Genomic DNA, 14,130 nt, shown 5'->3' with positions numbered 1-14,130 from the left:
ATATTGAAGTTGCTATTTCCCAAACTACAGGTGTTCTAGAATGATTTGGTAATTAGCTATCACTCTTCTTTTTGTACCTGTACCTATAAAGGAGAGCTTTCAAATCTTAGAACAGTTTAACCTATAAATCCCTTTATTTGTCCCATGATCTGTGGATATTATATACCAGTCCAAACTGGTAACTTCAAACTAAAAAAAAAACAAAAAAACAAAAAAGGAATAATATAACCAAGATTTTTAAAGATTTGGGCTTAAAAACACTTTGTTATTCTCATAATAAGAAAGTATTTACATTTTAAAAGGAATACCACTATGAAAAGAGTATCTCTCCCCTGTTAACTGCTCCAAAAGAGCTATTATCTTTGGGAATCCATAATCTTTTAATGCTACAGTTGGGCAAAACAAAATATGCTAGTTATTGCATATTAAAAAAAATTACAGATGTTAACACAGTTAAGAATACAAAGAGAGAATATTATTAGAAAAATAAGGTTTCATTAAAAAAAGTTTCTAGTTAACGTAGCACTTGCATACTGAGGAATAAATCAATTAAAGGAAATAAAGCTATATATAAATCACAGTCATGGGCTAAAAAGGAATTTGAAATATCTGAAAAGAAAAATTTGGGGGTGGTTGGGTGGCTCAGTCGGTTAAGCATCCAACTCTTGATTTCAGCTCAGGTCTTCATCTCAGGGCATGAGTTCAAGCCCCTAATTAAAAATAAAAAATTTGGGGGCACCTGGGTGGCTCAGTCGTTAAGCGTCTGCCTTCGGCTCAGGTCATGATCCCAGGGTCCTGGGATCGAGCCCCGCATCGGGCTCCCCGCTCGGCGGCAAGCCTGCTTCTCCCTCTCCCACACCCTCGCTTGTGTTCCTGCTCTCGCTAACTCTCTCTCTCTGTCAAATAAATAAATAAAATCTTTAAAAAAATAAATAAATAAAAATAAAAAATAATAAATAATAAAAAATAAAAAATTTTGGGGGCGCCTGGGTGGCTCAGTCATTAAGCATCTGCCTTTGGCTCAGGTCAGGATCCCTGGGTGCTGGGATCGAGCCCTGCATCGGGCTCCCTGCTTGGCGGGAAGCCTGCTTCTCCCTCTCCCACTCCCCCTGCTTGTGTTCCCTCTCTCACTGTGTCTCTCTCTGCCAAATAAATAAATAAAAAATCTTTTTTTTTTTTTTAAAGATTTTATTTATTCATTTGAGACAGAGATACAGAGAGAGAGCGAGAGCATGAGCAGGGGAGAGGCAGAGGGAGAGGGAGAAGCAGGCTCCCCGCCGAGCCAGGAGCCAGACGTGGGGCTCGATCCCAGGACGCTGGGATCATGACCTGAGCTGAAGGCAGACGCTTAACCATCTGAGCCACCCAGGCGCCCCAAATAAATAAAAAATCTTAAAAAATAATAATAAAAAATAAAAAATTTTTAAATTAAAAAAAAATTTTTTTAACTTTCTTAAAGGAATTTTTAGATCTTATCAAATTTTATTCAGTCTCACCCCCAACACATTTCCCTTATTTAATCCTGAAGTAAAATTTATATAATGAAATATCACATTCAACACTAAACTACTTAGAAAAAGCAGGTTTCATATTGCATGATTGATATTATTTATTCTGTTCTTATAAAATTCCAATGGTCATAAAGAGTTTAAGGAAGAATTTAAAAAGCTACCACTGCTTCTCATAAGCATGAAGATTAAATAAGATTATAAGAAAAATAGGGTCACCTGGGTGGCTCAGTCAGTTAAGCATCTGCCTTCAGCTCGGGTCATGATCCCAGGGTCTTGGGATCGAGCCCCACATTGGGCTCCCTCCTCAGTGGGGGAGTCTGCTTTTCCCTCTGCCTCCCCCCCTCTGCTCATGCTCTCTCTCCTCGTGCTCTCTCTTCCTCTCTCTCAAATAAATAAAATCTTAAAAAAAAAAAAATAGAATGTTAGGCTCCATCTATAACTATTTCCATTCCAGTCAACATTGTAGTAAGGGTAGTACTACAATGATAATCATTTTAATCAAAAATACCAAAATTCTTTAACCTTGAATTCTTAGTAAAAATTAAAATTTAATTTAAAAGCATTTAAAATTGTAAAATTTAAAAACATTTTAACTTATTAGGTCAGTTAATAAAACATATCAAAATCCTAAACATTAAGACAGCTTAAATGCAAGATACAATCAAAATATTTGAATGCTTAAAAGAAATAAGAGGATTTTCAGTTAAAGATCATGACTTTGACATGCCTACTTAGGTCCTCTCACTCCAAGACCCCACTAAAAGATGGTAAGGAATTTTTAAAGTCCACAAACCCAATAGAACAAAGAGAATAAAAGATAAGACAATAGCAACAAAAACTAAGAAGCTGGAAAGCAGGCAAATGAGAAGTGACAGACTTAACAATCTTGAGAAAGTTGTATCTTAGGCCAACAGTAAAAATATTTGTTGAACTAACGAACATCCAAAGGTTGTTGTGATAATACAGTAAGTTATCGGGACGCCTGGGTGGCTCAGTCAGTTAAGCATCTGCCTTCGGCTCAGGTCATGATCCCAGAGTCCTGGGATCAAGTCCTGAATCAGGCTCCTTGCGCAGCCTGCTTCTCCCTCTGTCTGCTGCTCCCCCTGCTTTGTGCTCTCTGTCTTTCTCTCTGACAAATAAATAAAATCTTTAAAAAAAAAATACAGTAAGTTATTTAACGATTAAAAACAAAACAAAACAAAACCTTTACACTGTAGCATAATGTTGAATGTTAAAAATTGCACTTGCAGGGGCGCCTGGGTGGCTCAGTCGTTAAGTGTCTGCCTTCGGCTCAGGTCATGATCCCAGGGTCCTGGGATCGAGCCCTGCGTTGGGCTCCCTGCTTCGCGCTCGGAGGCCTGCTTCGCCCTCTCCCACTCCCCCTGCTTGTGTTCCCTCTCTCGCTGTGTCTCTCTCTGTCAAATAAATAAAATCTTTAAAAAAAAAAAAAATTGCACTTGCAAGTTTATGGAATCTCAGCCTCTAAGGGAAAGGTTCTCTTTGACTTAAGCTCATAATAGATTGGAGTAGCAGTGGCCAGGGAAAAGCAGCTCGTGGCAGGAAACAAACATTCACTAACCAGAGCCACTACACAGAGCTTTATAACCCAGAGCTTTACTTTGAAGGAAGAAAAATTCACAATATACATGCCGACGTATTATTATGTGCTGCAGTAAGACAGACACATTAACTTACACATATGACGTGACAGCTCATCTGACACACATCACAAGAAGCCAAAAAGTCACTCATTAAGCCAAATATATAAAATAGATTTACTATTCAAAATCATCACAGAATAAACTGTTCTAAAGAACAGTGTTTCCCCTTTCCTCCTAAACTTTTAAAAACTTACTAAAAGTTAGAAATCTTTCCAACATATATACATAAGTCTGTCTTCGTAAAGAAAACATGGAGAAAATATGAAGATAAAGGCAGAAGGCTTCAGGTGTATTCTTACCATCACCACATCATTTTATTTTCTCATTATGAATCTGGTTTCTCTGTCTGGACAGCCAGCCAGCCAGCCAGCCATCCATCCAGCCAGACATCATCTAAAAAGAGAGTTAGACTAAAGGATTGCTTTTTTAGCAACTCCGAGGCCTTCTGTGCAGATCACATGGCTTTCTGCTGTAGGGAAAGGTACGGCTGCTCTAACACATGGTAGGAAAGTGAGCTGCGCTGTCACTCAGGCCAGGACCACAGACGGCATCAATCTCCTTCCACCTTTCTCTGCCACCAGTCCTTCTCTGTTCTCAGCCATTTCCCTCAATTCCTCCAGTAGCATCTTCCTGAAATATGAGTCTGACCATGACTCTTCTCTGCTTAAAAACTTTTATGGCTTCTGATGTTTAAAGGGTAAAGTCCAAACTCCATAACAAGACACTCAAAGCCCTTTATAATCTGACCACAGACTAGCTCTGCAGTCACTTTTCATCTCCTGCCATTATTGTTCCTACAGCAAAAGCTCAACTATCCACCATTCTCTCAGCGTGCACACATGCTCTGTCACACCCAGTGCCTTTGCACATGCTGTTCTTTTTTTTTTTTTTTTTTTTAAGATTTTATTTATTTGCGAGAGAGAGAACGAGAGACAGACAGCATGAAAGGGAGTGAGAGGGAGGAGGGTCAGAGGGAGAAGCAGACTCCCTGCCGAGCAGGGAGCCCGATGTGGGACTCGATCCTGGGACTCCAGGATCATGACCTGAGCCGAAGGCAGTTGCTTAACCAACTGAGCCACCCAGGCGCCCATGCACATGCTGTTCTGTGTAATGCCCTCAATCTCTGTAATCTGTTCATCCTTCAAAACCTAGTTCAAATGTCACCTCATCTAAGAAGTCCTCCCTCACACCCCAAGGTTGACTAAATCAGTCCCTCTTCTGTGCTCTCATAGCACTTTGTCATGGTTCTGTAATAGCTGTATCATAAATGGACCCACCAACATATTTATTTCCTTTTTAACCAATATAAACTATGATCTTCATCATTTCCAGAGCACTTAGTTACTTACTTAACAGATAGTAAACGTAGAATAAATGTCTATTAACTGAACAAATCTGTGAGTTCCAGGTAAGGCTGTCAGAAACATACTTCCCACTAACACCACCGTAAAGATTCCTCTTTGATCTTTGGTGGGTAGCAACATGGAAAGAATATTAGCCTTGCTAGCTGGAAAGCAGAGCATTCAGAAACTTAAATTTTGCTCAGTAAAGGGCTAATATAGAAGCAGAGTACTACAGTAAATAAAGCATGATCTCTTGAGCCAGAAAATTTGGGTTCAAATTCAGGTCACTAGCAGAGTGTCCTTGGGTAAATCTCTTAATCTCATGACAATTTCCCTATCCATAAAACAAGGATGATAACAACAAATATGTCACAGAATAAAACAAGGCCTCTAGGGTGAGTAAATCCCTTAACCTCTCTGGTGACAATTTCCCTACCTGGTAAAGAAGATTTAAAGAGGATGATAAAGTCAGAGAGCTGTAAGGCCTAACTAAGGGCAGGCATATAAAAGTATTGTTTAAACAAAAGCTATCATCAAATGTAAATGGTTTTCACAAGCATTAGTAACTATGGTAAATGGAAAGATTACAGCTAGAAGGAACGTGTGTGGGGGGATGCTAAGGTTAACAGAAGTCAGGCTCCACACCAGCTCATGCCGGTTGCCATAGTTCCAACCCAAGCTGCTCCTGAAAGAAACTTTCTATTCCCAAGGGAACACTGACAGAGGTTCAGGTAGAAGGCAAATATTTTTAGAAGGATAGAAGAGATACGCATTTATTCATAAAATATTTATTAAATGTCCACTATGTTCCCGGTACTAATAATGACAACTCAAGGGGCGCCTGGGTGGCTCAGTCGTTAAGCGTCTGCCTTCGGCTCAGGTCATGATCCCGGGGTCCTGGGATCGAGTCCCGCGTCGGGCTCCCTGCTCAGCGGGAAGCCTGCTTCTCCCTCTCCCACTCCCCCTGCTTGTGTTCCTGCTCTCGCTATCTCTCTCTCTGTAAAATAAATAAAAAAATCTTTAAAAAAAAAAAAAAAATAATGACAACTCAAGCCTACTGTCCTAAGGAAGTGCCTATACTATTTTGCGTGTGTTTTCATAAAGATGAAAATACAGGAAAAGTCAATATTCCTTACCCAAGTTGAACTGTAGAGCTAACAGCCAGCTCTATACTCACAGAAGAACATTAGCTATTCAACTCCAGTTACATGGAACTTCTAACTATTAATAGTATGCAAAGATTTAATCTATAAAAATCGGTATATTTAGGGGTGCCTGGGTGGCTCAGTTGCTTGGGTGTCCAACTCTTGATTTCGGCTCAGGTCATGATGTCAGGGTCCTGGGATTGAGCCCCAAGTCGGGCTCTGTGCTCAGCATGGAGTCTGCTTGTCCCTCTCCCTCTGCTCCTCCCCCTGCTTGTGCTCTCTCTCTCTCTCAAATAAATAAAATCTCTAAAAAAATGGGGCACCTGGGTGCCTCAGTTGGTTAAGCGACTGCCTTCGGCTCAGGTCATGATCCTGGAGTCCCGGGATCGAGTCCCACATCGGGCTCCCTGCTCAGCGGGGAGTCTGCTTCTCCCTCTGACCCTCCTCCCTCTCATGCTCTCTGTCTCTCATTCTCTCTCTCGCAAATAAATAAAATCTTAAAAAGAAAAATCTCTAAAAAAATAAAATGGAAAGAACAGGTATATTTACCTGAAATACAAGTTTGACAAGGATTTTTTCTTGATGAAACATACTCACCCAAGGCAGGGTATCCAAGGTAAAATCGATCTGCTCCCAACCATCCAAGGAAAAGAGACAGCGCAACTGCCACTTTGTATGAATAGCCATTTCTGTACAAAATTAGAACCTGAGTGTTATATACATGTATTTCCAACATGTAAACATTTTAGGAAACAAAAGTGTTAATTATCACTTATTCATTAATTTGTTCATTCATCCATTCATTCATTTAATTAATGCCTTTTGGGTAGCTACTGCATGCCAGGCACTATTCTAGGCTATTGGGATATATTAATGAACAAAAGAAACAAAGATCCCTGCTCCTAAAGAGCTTTCAATCTATAGGCAACAAGCAATAAAAATAAACATTTTAAAACTAAATCATATATTATGTTAGAAAGTCATAAATGGGGGCACCTGGATGGCTCAGTCAGTTAAGTGGCTGCCTTCGGCTCAGGTCATGATCTCAGGGTCCTGGGATCAAGTCCCTGGGATTGAGTCTGCATTAGCTCTCTGCTCAGCAGGGAGTCTCCTTCTCCCTCTCCCTTTGCTCCTCTGCTCCCCTCCCCCTGCTCGTGCTCTCTCTTTCTCAAATAAATAAATAAAATCTTTAAAAAAAAAGTCATAAATGCTATTAAAAAAAGAAGTGGAGCAAGTCATTTAGGGAATTCAGAATGCCAGAGGTACAGACAAGGGTGATCTAAGATATAAATAGGGTAATAAGAGTAGGCGTCATTGAGAAAGTGATATATAAGCAAAGACCCGAGGGAGGTGAGTTAGTTAGCACGCCACACCTCTGGGGGGAACATCCCAGGCAAAAGAACTGCTGCGGTGAGTGCAGCATTCCTGACATGTTTGAGGTCTATAAAGGTGGCCAGTATAGCAGGAGTGGAATTAGAGAACAGAAGAATAGTAGGAGCTGTCAGAGAGATGACAAGAGGCAAAGAGGGCAAATCATGTACGGCCTTGAATACCGCTGTAAAGACTTTCTACTCTGAAGGATATGGGAGACTACTCCAGGATTTTAAGTAGACGTGTGATATGATCTGATTTAGATTTTAAAATAACTCTAGATGCTCTGCTGAAAATAGACTGTAGGGGAGTACTTGTGAGCTATTGTCACAGTAACATTGTATAACAAACCACCCTAAACCTCAGTGGCTTACAACAATAAGCAATTATCCTCATACTTGTAGACTGCAATTGCCTGTGGTTCGGCTGGTCTAGGGTGGGTTCAGCCAGGAGATGCTGCTTCAGGCTAAAGTTTGGGTCAGTCTGAATCCAGGTTACTTATTTAGTTCAAATCAGTTCCTCTTAAGTTTTTCTAGGGCCCAGCTGAAGGTGTAGCATTTACCTGGGACAAGTTCTTTTCAGAACATATCACCAAGATTCAAGAAGAGAGCTAAATCTCACAAGCACATTTAAGCCCCTGCTTGTTTCATACCTGCTAGCATTACATAGGACAAATACAATTATATGGTCAAGCCCCAAATCAATAGAGTGGAAAGTATACACCACCCAGTTAATAGTGATTGAGAGGGATGAATTTGTTTAACAAATGCAAGCTACCACAAGGACAAAGGAGTCTGAAGGTTCTTGCCATAATCCAGATGAAAATTAATAGTGGCTTGACCTGGAGTCATAGCAAAAGAAACACTGAGAAGTAATCAGATTCCGGAAATATTGTGAAGTATAACAACTGGATTTCCTGATGTATTCAATTTAGGGAGTGAAAAAAGAATGGAATACGAATAAAGCTAAAGATTTTGTTCTATGTAACTAGAGGGATGAAGCTAGCATTAACTGAGTTGGGGAAGGCTGAGGGTAGACTAGTCCTGGAAGGATGTTAAGGATTTCATTGTTGGACATGTGAGTTTGAGATATTTATCAGATATCCAAGTGGAGTTGTTCAAAAGACAGCTGGATTTACAAGTCTAGAGTTAGGGAGAGAAGTCTGGGCTGGAGATATAAATTAGGAAGTTACAAACATGTAGGAAGTATTTTAAACCAGGACATTTCCCTGTCAAAAAAAAAAAAGAGGGAGAGAGAGAGAGATTCACAGACTAAGCCTTGAGATACTCCAATACTAAGCAATCAAGAAGAGAAAAAACTGAGAAAAAGCTAACAGTGAGGAAGAAGTAAAACTAGAAGAGTGTGGTATACTGGAAGTCAAGGGAAGACAGTACACTGTATTAAGGAGAACAGAGTGATCAATTGGGCCAAATGTGACTGACAGATTACTTAAGTAATGGCTGAGAATTTACCACTAAATTTAATCAAAAGGAGTTCATTAATGACCTCAGCGAGGGCAATTCTGGTGATGTGGTACAGGAAAAAGACCAAACAGAGCAGGCTTAAGAAAGCCTGGAATGAGGGGCGCCTGGGTGGCTCAGTTGGTTAAACGGCTGCCTTCGGCTCAGCTCATGATCCCAGGGCCCTGGGATCGAGCCCCACATCGGGCTCCTTGCTCAGCAGAGAGTCTGCTTCTCCCCTGCCTGCCGTTCCCCCTGCTTGTGCTTGCTCTGTCTCTCTCTCTCTCTGGTTCTGTGTCAAATAAATAAATAAAATCTTAAAAAAAAAAAAAAAAGAAAGCCTGGAATGAAAAAAAATGAAGAACAGGAGTATTAGACAACTCTTTGAAGGAGTTTTGCTTCAAAAGGTAAGTAAAGAAACAGAGAGGTAGCTGGAGTTTTCACTTTAAAGTCAAATCTGATTATGTCAGTCTTACAATCCTGTTTTTTTTGCATTTCACTCACAATTAGGACATTTGGGGGGACTTGGGGGAGATGGTCGATGGACCAGAGATCCTGTTTATGCATCTAATATTGAAAGTATGTCAGATTTTATGCTGAGGGCCATGGTGTCCCATCTACCCTGGAATGGGGCACCAGACTAGAAATAGAGAAATAAATTAGTAGGCTTTGTAGAAACTCAAGGTATAACCTACTGGGCAGTAGCAGGAGAGAAATGTAAACAAAATTGGGAAATACTAAGAAAGCAGAAGTAACCACGCTAAATGTGGGAAATGAGGGGAAAGGAGAAGTCAAGAATGCTCCAAAGTTTCAGCTTAAGAAACTGAGTAGGACAGGTGCCATTCACTAAGACAAAGGATGAGATGACTTGAAGGAGAAGATGATAGATTGAGTTTGGGACCTTAATATACATAAAGATGGTGAGAAAAGCCAAAGGGGTGAATGAATGAAAAAGGGAATAGGACAAGGATATAATCTTGGGGATATCAAGATTTAAGGAAAAAACAAAAGAAGAGGTATCAAAGAAAATAGAAGAGTGTTTTATACTAGAAGTCAAGGAAAAAATTTTAAGAGAAGGAAATGCCAAAGCTGTAGAAAGATTAAGATATGGACTATAAAGATCCATTTGATACAGAACAAAGATTGCTGGTGAATTTCAGCATGGCCAAAAGCTGGACTCCATTAAACAGAAAAATTCATAAAAAATAGGAACAAGCCTTTCAAAAAGCTTGGCTGGAAAGGGTAATGAAATTAGAAACGCAATTATCTATATATTAGATCACCCTAAAGAATAAACTGAAAATGGGTGGCATAGCAGAGACTGTCTAATTGTTCACTGAGCCACTGCCCTTTTTCTCACGGACGTACAGTGAAGTTACATATTCTAGCCCATCTTGCAGTTAAGTGTAGCCATAACTGAGTTTTGCCCAATGTTATGAAGACAGAAATGATGTATGCCATTTCTAGATCTGATCCATAAAACACACCTACCCAGGGTTCCTTTTCCTGTTTCCCATCTGCTGGCTGAATGGAAAGGACTCTGAGGACAAGAGGAAGCAAAGCCAGAGATGAAAGGAGCAAGGCTCCTGCATGACTGCATGGAGCAACAATCACTCCCCTTACCTCACCCAGCCCTCCACGCCAACACCAACTGGACTATGATGTGAGGAGGAAGTAACTTTTATTGTGTTAAGCCACTGAAATTCTAAAGACATCTGTTGCAGCCGTTAGTCTGCTCCAACTAAAACAGCTGGCTAGTATAAATAGGTGTGTGGCTTGGTGATCAATCAGACATGGTTACCAGACTTCAGTTGCTGGAGAATACATAATAGAATGACTATATCTGCAATAGTAAGAAGGGAGTTTTCATCAAATATCAATATTATATACATTTTGAAAAAGAATATGCTAACAGGAGAAGGAAAATATGTGAACTGGGAAAGGAACATTCAATGAGTAAGAATTTGTCAGTGAGCTGGCTCTTCGGTAGGCATGTACTGAATATTCTGATATAAGAAAATTATTTATGGGGTAATCTTAATTTTGTGACTTATCATTAAATTTACCCATCAATTTAGCTCCCCTTGTTCTGATTCAATGCTCATTAAGCAAATTCTATTTTGGAATTGTAGATTTTACTATAGGAGGGGAATAAATTGGCCAGTATATTTGCGAATATCTGGTCTCCCTGATAATTACATTTCTTCTGATAACTGACATCAGTGTCTTGTGAGCATGATTAGTACAGCTCAGTCACACTGAGCCTAATCTACCCATACACACTGAAAGAAAAGCAGAATTAACTTGGAAATTGAGTAACAGACCATGGTGGTGTTACCATTACAGGTAATATAAACCTTTAAGTCCGACCTGAGTGGTTAGCTGTTCTCAACATATGACTGATTTTCTAAGTTGTTATATTATAACCTATGATGTCTTAGATCAGCACTTAATAAATTCGTAGTCATTTGGAATTTTTATGGTAGAAATATCAATCCAGGGACGCTGGGTGGCTTAGTCAGTTAAGCATCTGCATTTGGCTCAGGTCATGATCCCAGGGTCCTGGGATCGAGTCCCACATTGGATTCCTTGCTCAGTGGGGAGCCTGCTTCTCCCTTTGCCTGCTGTTGCCCCTGCTTGTGCACGGCCACTCTCTCCCTCTCTCTGACAAATAAATAAAATATTTAAAAAAAAAGAAATATCAATCCATAAATTCAAAGCTTGGCTAAACCATATATAAGTACTTGGGAAGTAATTCCTTTTAGCAATTTTTACTTTACTAATGAGAAATCTTGGAACCCAAAAAGCCTAAGTGATTGGCTTAGGATTACACAGCAAGACAGAATCTAAAGCTTCTCATTAACTCAGTGAAGGACGGTCAAAAGAAAAATAAGACTCCACTAGTAATTTCTAGGAATTCTAACAGAACTGGTAGAAATAGCCAAATAGTTTAAAAGAAAGAAAGAAAGAAAGAAAGAAGAGAGAGAGAGAGAGAGAGGGAGGGAGGGAGGGAGGGAGGGGGAGAGAGAGAGAGAGAGAGAGAAAGAAAGAAAGAAAGAAAGAAAGAAAGAAAGAAAGAAAGAAAGAAAGAAAGAAAAGAAAGAAGGAAGGAAGGCAAACAGTGGTTATTTCTTGATACAACTGTAAATAGGAGCCATCGAATAAAATGGAACAATGTACAGTTAAGAGATAAAAGTATAGTGCCACCAATTAATAAGAATGGGTAAAACTAAATCATGTTTTTAGTACAAGGCAGAAATATAAGATGTTAGCTTTACTACAGCAAAAATAAAAAGCAAACTTAAAAGTCCTTTAAACAAAGAACACTCCTAACAAAATAAAGCCACTTGTCTTAAGGTCCCAAATGAATTTTCAAATTCTGTTTAACCATTCATCATCCATACCTATTACAAAGAATGAAACCAAATTTCAGAATGCCTTTAATATGCAAATGATTAATAATTAACATTCTTTTATTTTTTTAAGGATTTATTTGAGACAGAGAGAGAAAGAGGGAGAGGGAGACAGAATCTCAAGCAGACTCCACATTGAGCACAGAGCCCAACCTCATCAGCCTGAGATCATGACCTGAGCCAAAACCAAGAGTCAGATCTTAACCACTGAGCCACCTAGGCATCCCAACATTCTTTTAATACTAAAACTACATGATCCCTTTTTTGCACTCTAGAAATCCCCCAAATTTTAAAACCAGAATTTTTTATAACTCATTTAGTGGCATAAACTGACTGAGTTAACATGGCATGAAGCTATTCACAGTCTTTATTTATCCCACATAGTGAACTACTGTGCTTTACTTGGTGGTAAATTGCATTTATATTAACAATATGCACACTTAAAATAGAGGTTTTCTGAGAAAGGCAAAAAAGATAAATTATATTAGTGCAGTATTTTCCCCATAAATTAACTTTTTCTCTCTTTATTCTATGTAGTCAAGATACAACATAGGCAAGTAACCTAAAAATATAGCTTCAGTAATGGACTTACACATTTCGGCAAGATATAGGCTTGAGAAAACCAACTTCATTTCCAGTAAAATGTGTTTCATTGCCACCAAAATCCTTACAAGTTATGTTGGGTGCTGGAAAACAAGGAACTAAAGGCAGGAAAAAAAAAAAAAAAAGCAAGAAACCACTGTTTTTATGCAGAAAAGGTATGTAATCATGTTTAAGACTAGCAAAAAGCACAAGAAAATACAAAATTATAACACACCACCTCCCAATATAACACCTAACATGAGACTTTAGATAGGAATATCTAAACAAAGGATAATATGATATAGTGGTCTCAACACAAAAATATAAGAATTGTCACATTGGGTTCAATGCATGACCCTTCTAGTTCAATCTTCTGCCTCCGACAAAGGTGACAAGGGAAGAATTGCACAGTCTTACTGCCCTTTACTTCATCTCTAGGGTAAAGAATACTTCTCAAATTTTTGTTGGTAACTCATTGGGTAATTCATTAAATTTAACATGATCTGATAGTATTTTCAGTTTATATTAACTCTTGCAGAAGACAGTTACTATAAACTAAGATTCTTTTCATCTACTCTATTTTCTTTTTTAAAAGTTGTTTGTTCATTTTATTTGTTTATTAAGTAATCTCTATGCCCAACGTGGGGCTTGAATTCACCACCCCGAGATCAAGAGTCACATGCTCTACTGACTGAGACAGCTAGGCGTCCCCCACCCAGATTACTTATTCCAAATATATTTGTTTCTCTATTCCCCCTAGGAATTGATGTAGCATACCATTTTAGCATTTAGCGTTTTTGATCTTTACTCCTATCCCAGAAGACATAATAAGAGGAAGTAATACAGAGCTTACTATGTGCTAGGCAGGAGCTGTCCTGAAGCCTTTATAGCCTTATTGTGTAAAGAGCTATGTGCATTGCCTTTTTCCTTGTAGATAAAATAGCACTAAGATCACCTCTTCATAGGACCATTGTGGGGATTAAATATGATATAAAGTACCTAGTACAAAGCACAGCATACAGTAGCTATTCAATAAATGTTATTGCCTTTTCCTCTAGCATTTCTGATTAAAAGGTACTAATGCTTTTAGGCTAGTTTCAGACTGCTTATCTCTATGTTTAGGATCAATAATTATAGGATTGTGGCTTGTTTTTTCTTTTTTGAGAAAATGAAAATAGAACCTTGTATAGTAGTCTAAAAAAACCCACAGAAGCCTAGAGTTTTATCATGAAAGGAAAATGGTATTCATTTTCTGTCTACTTTATAATTATCTTATGATTTCCAACAAATCATTGTCCTTTTATAGGCCAGAGTAGTACACTGAGAAAACGATGTCGGAAAAAAACGTAAAATTACTTTACACACTTTTGTTGGGTTATTGAAAGTTCAAACTACGTCACCTATAAACTTAATTTATTTAATGTATTTACATGTCCAAAACCAGGTATTTACACTAAAAGACACAGATTCAGTATAATTGAGAACCATTTAAACAAGCAAAAAAGTAATAAAATGAACGGAAGACAAAGAGTGAGGAAATAATATACAGTTGACTCTTGAACAACACTGGTTTGAACTGCATACATATACTTATATGTGGATTTTCCTCAATGGCTACAACACAGTACTGTAAATATATTTTCC

At 38.7% G+C, this 14,130-nt stretch overlaps 1 protein-coding gene across 3 annotated transcripts in view; it reads right to left on the bottom strand.

The window, feature by feature from the left end:
* The window catches only part of TM2D1 (TM2 domain containing 1), a 48,593-nt gene that overhangs the window by 22,558 nt on the left and 11,905 nt on the right, over positions 1-14,130 (bottom strand). For 2 of the 3 annotated variants that reach the window (XM_036091356.2, XM_078073043.1), the window contains exons 3-4: positions 12,497-12,605; positions 6,258-6,349 (exon numbers count right to left, since the gene is read on the bottom strand). In XM_036091356.2, the coding sequence (XP_035947249.1) occupies positions 6,258-6,349; positions 12,497-12,605 (201 nt within the window). Of the gene's footprint in view, positions 1-6,257; positions 6,350-9,982; positions 10,032-12,496; positions 12,606-14,130 lie in introns of all 3 variants that reach the window. The other variant, XM_078073044.1, reaches the window with a different exon arrangement.

This window comes from Halichoerus grypus, chromosome 5 (assembly GCF_964656455.1).
Source record: "Halichoerus grypus chromosome 5, mHalGry1.hap1.1, whole genome shotgun sequence".
NCBI classification, from domain to species: Eukaryota; Metazoa; Chordata; class Mammalia; order Carnivora; family Phocidae; genus Halichoerus; species Halichoerus grypus.
This window is presented reverse-complemented; position numbering and strand designations above follow the sequence as displayed.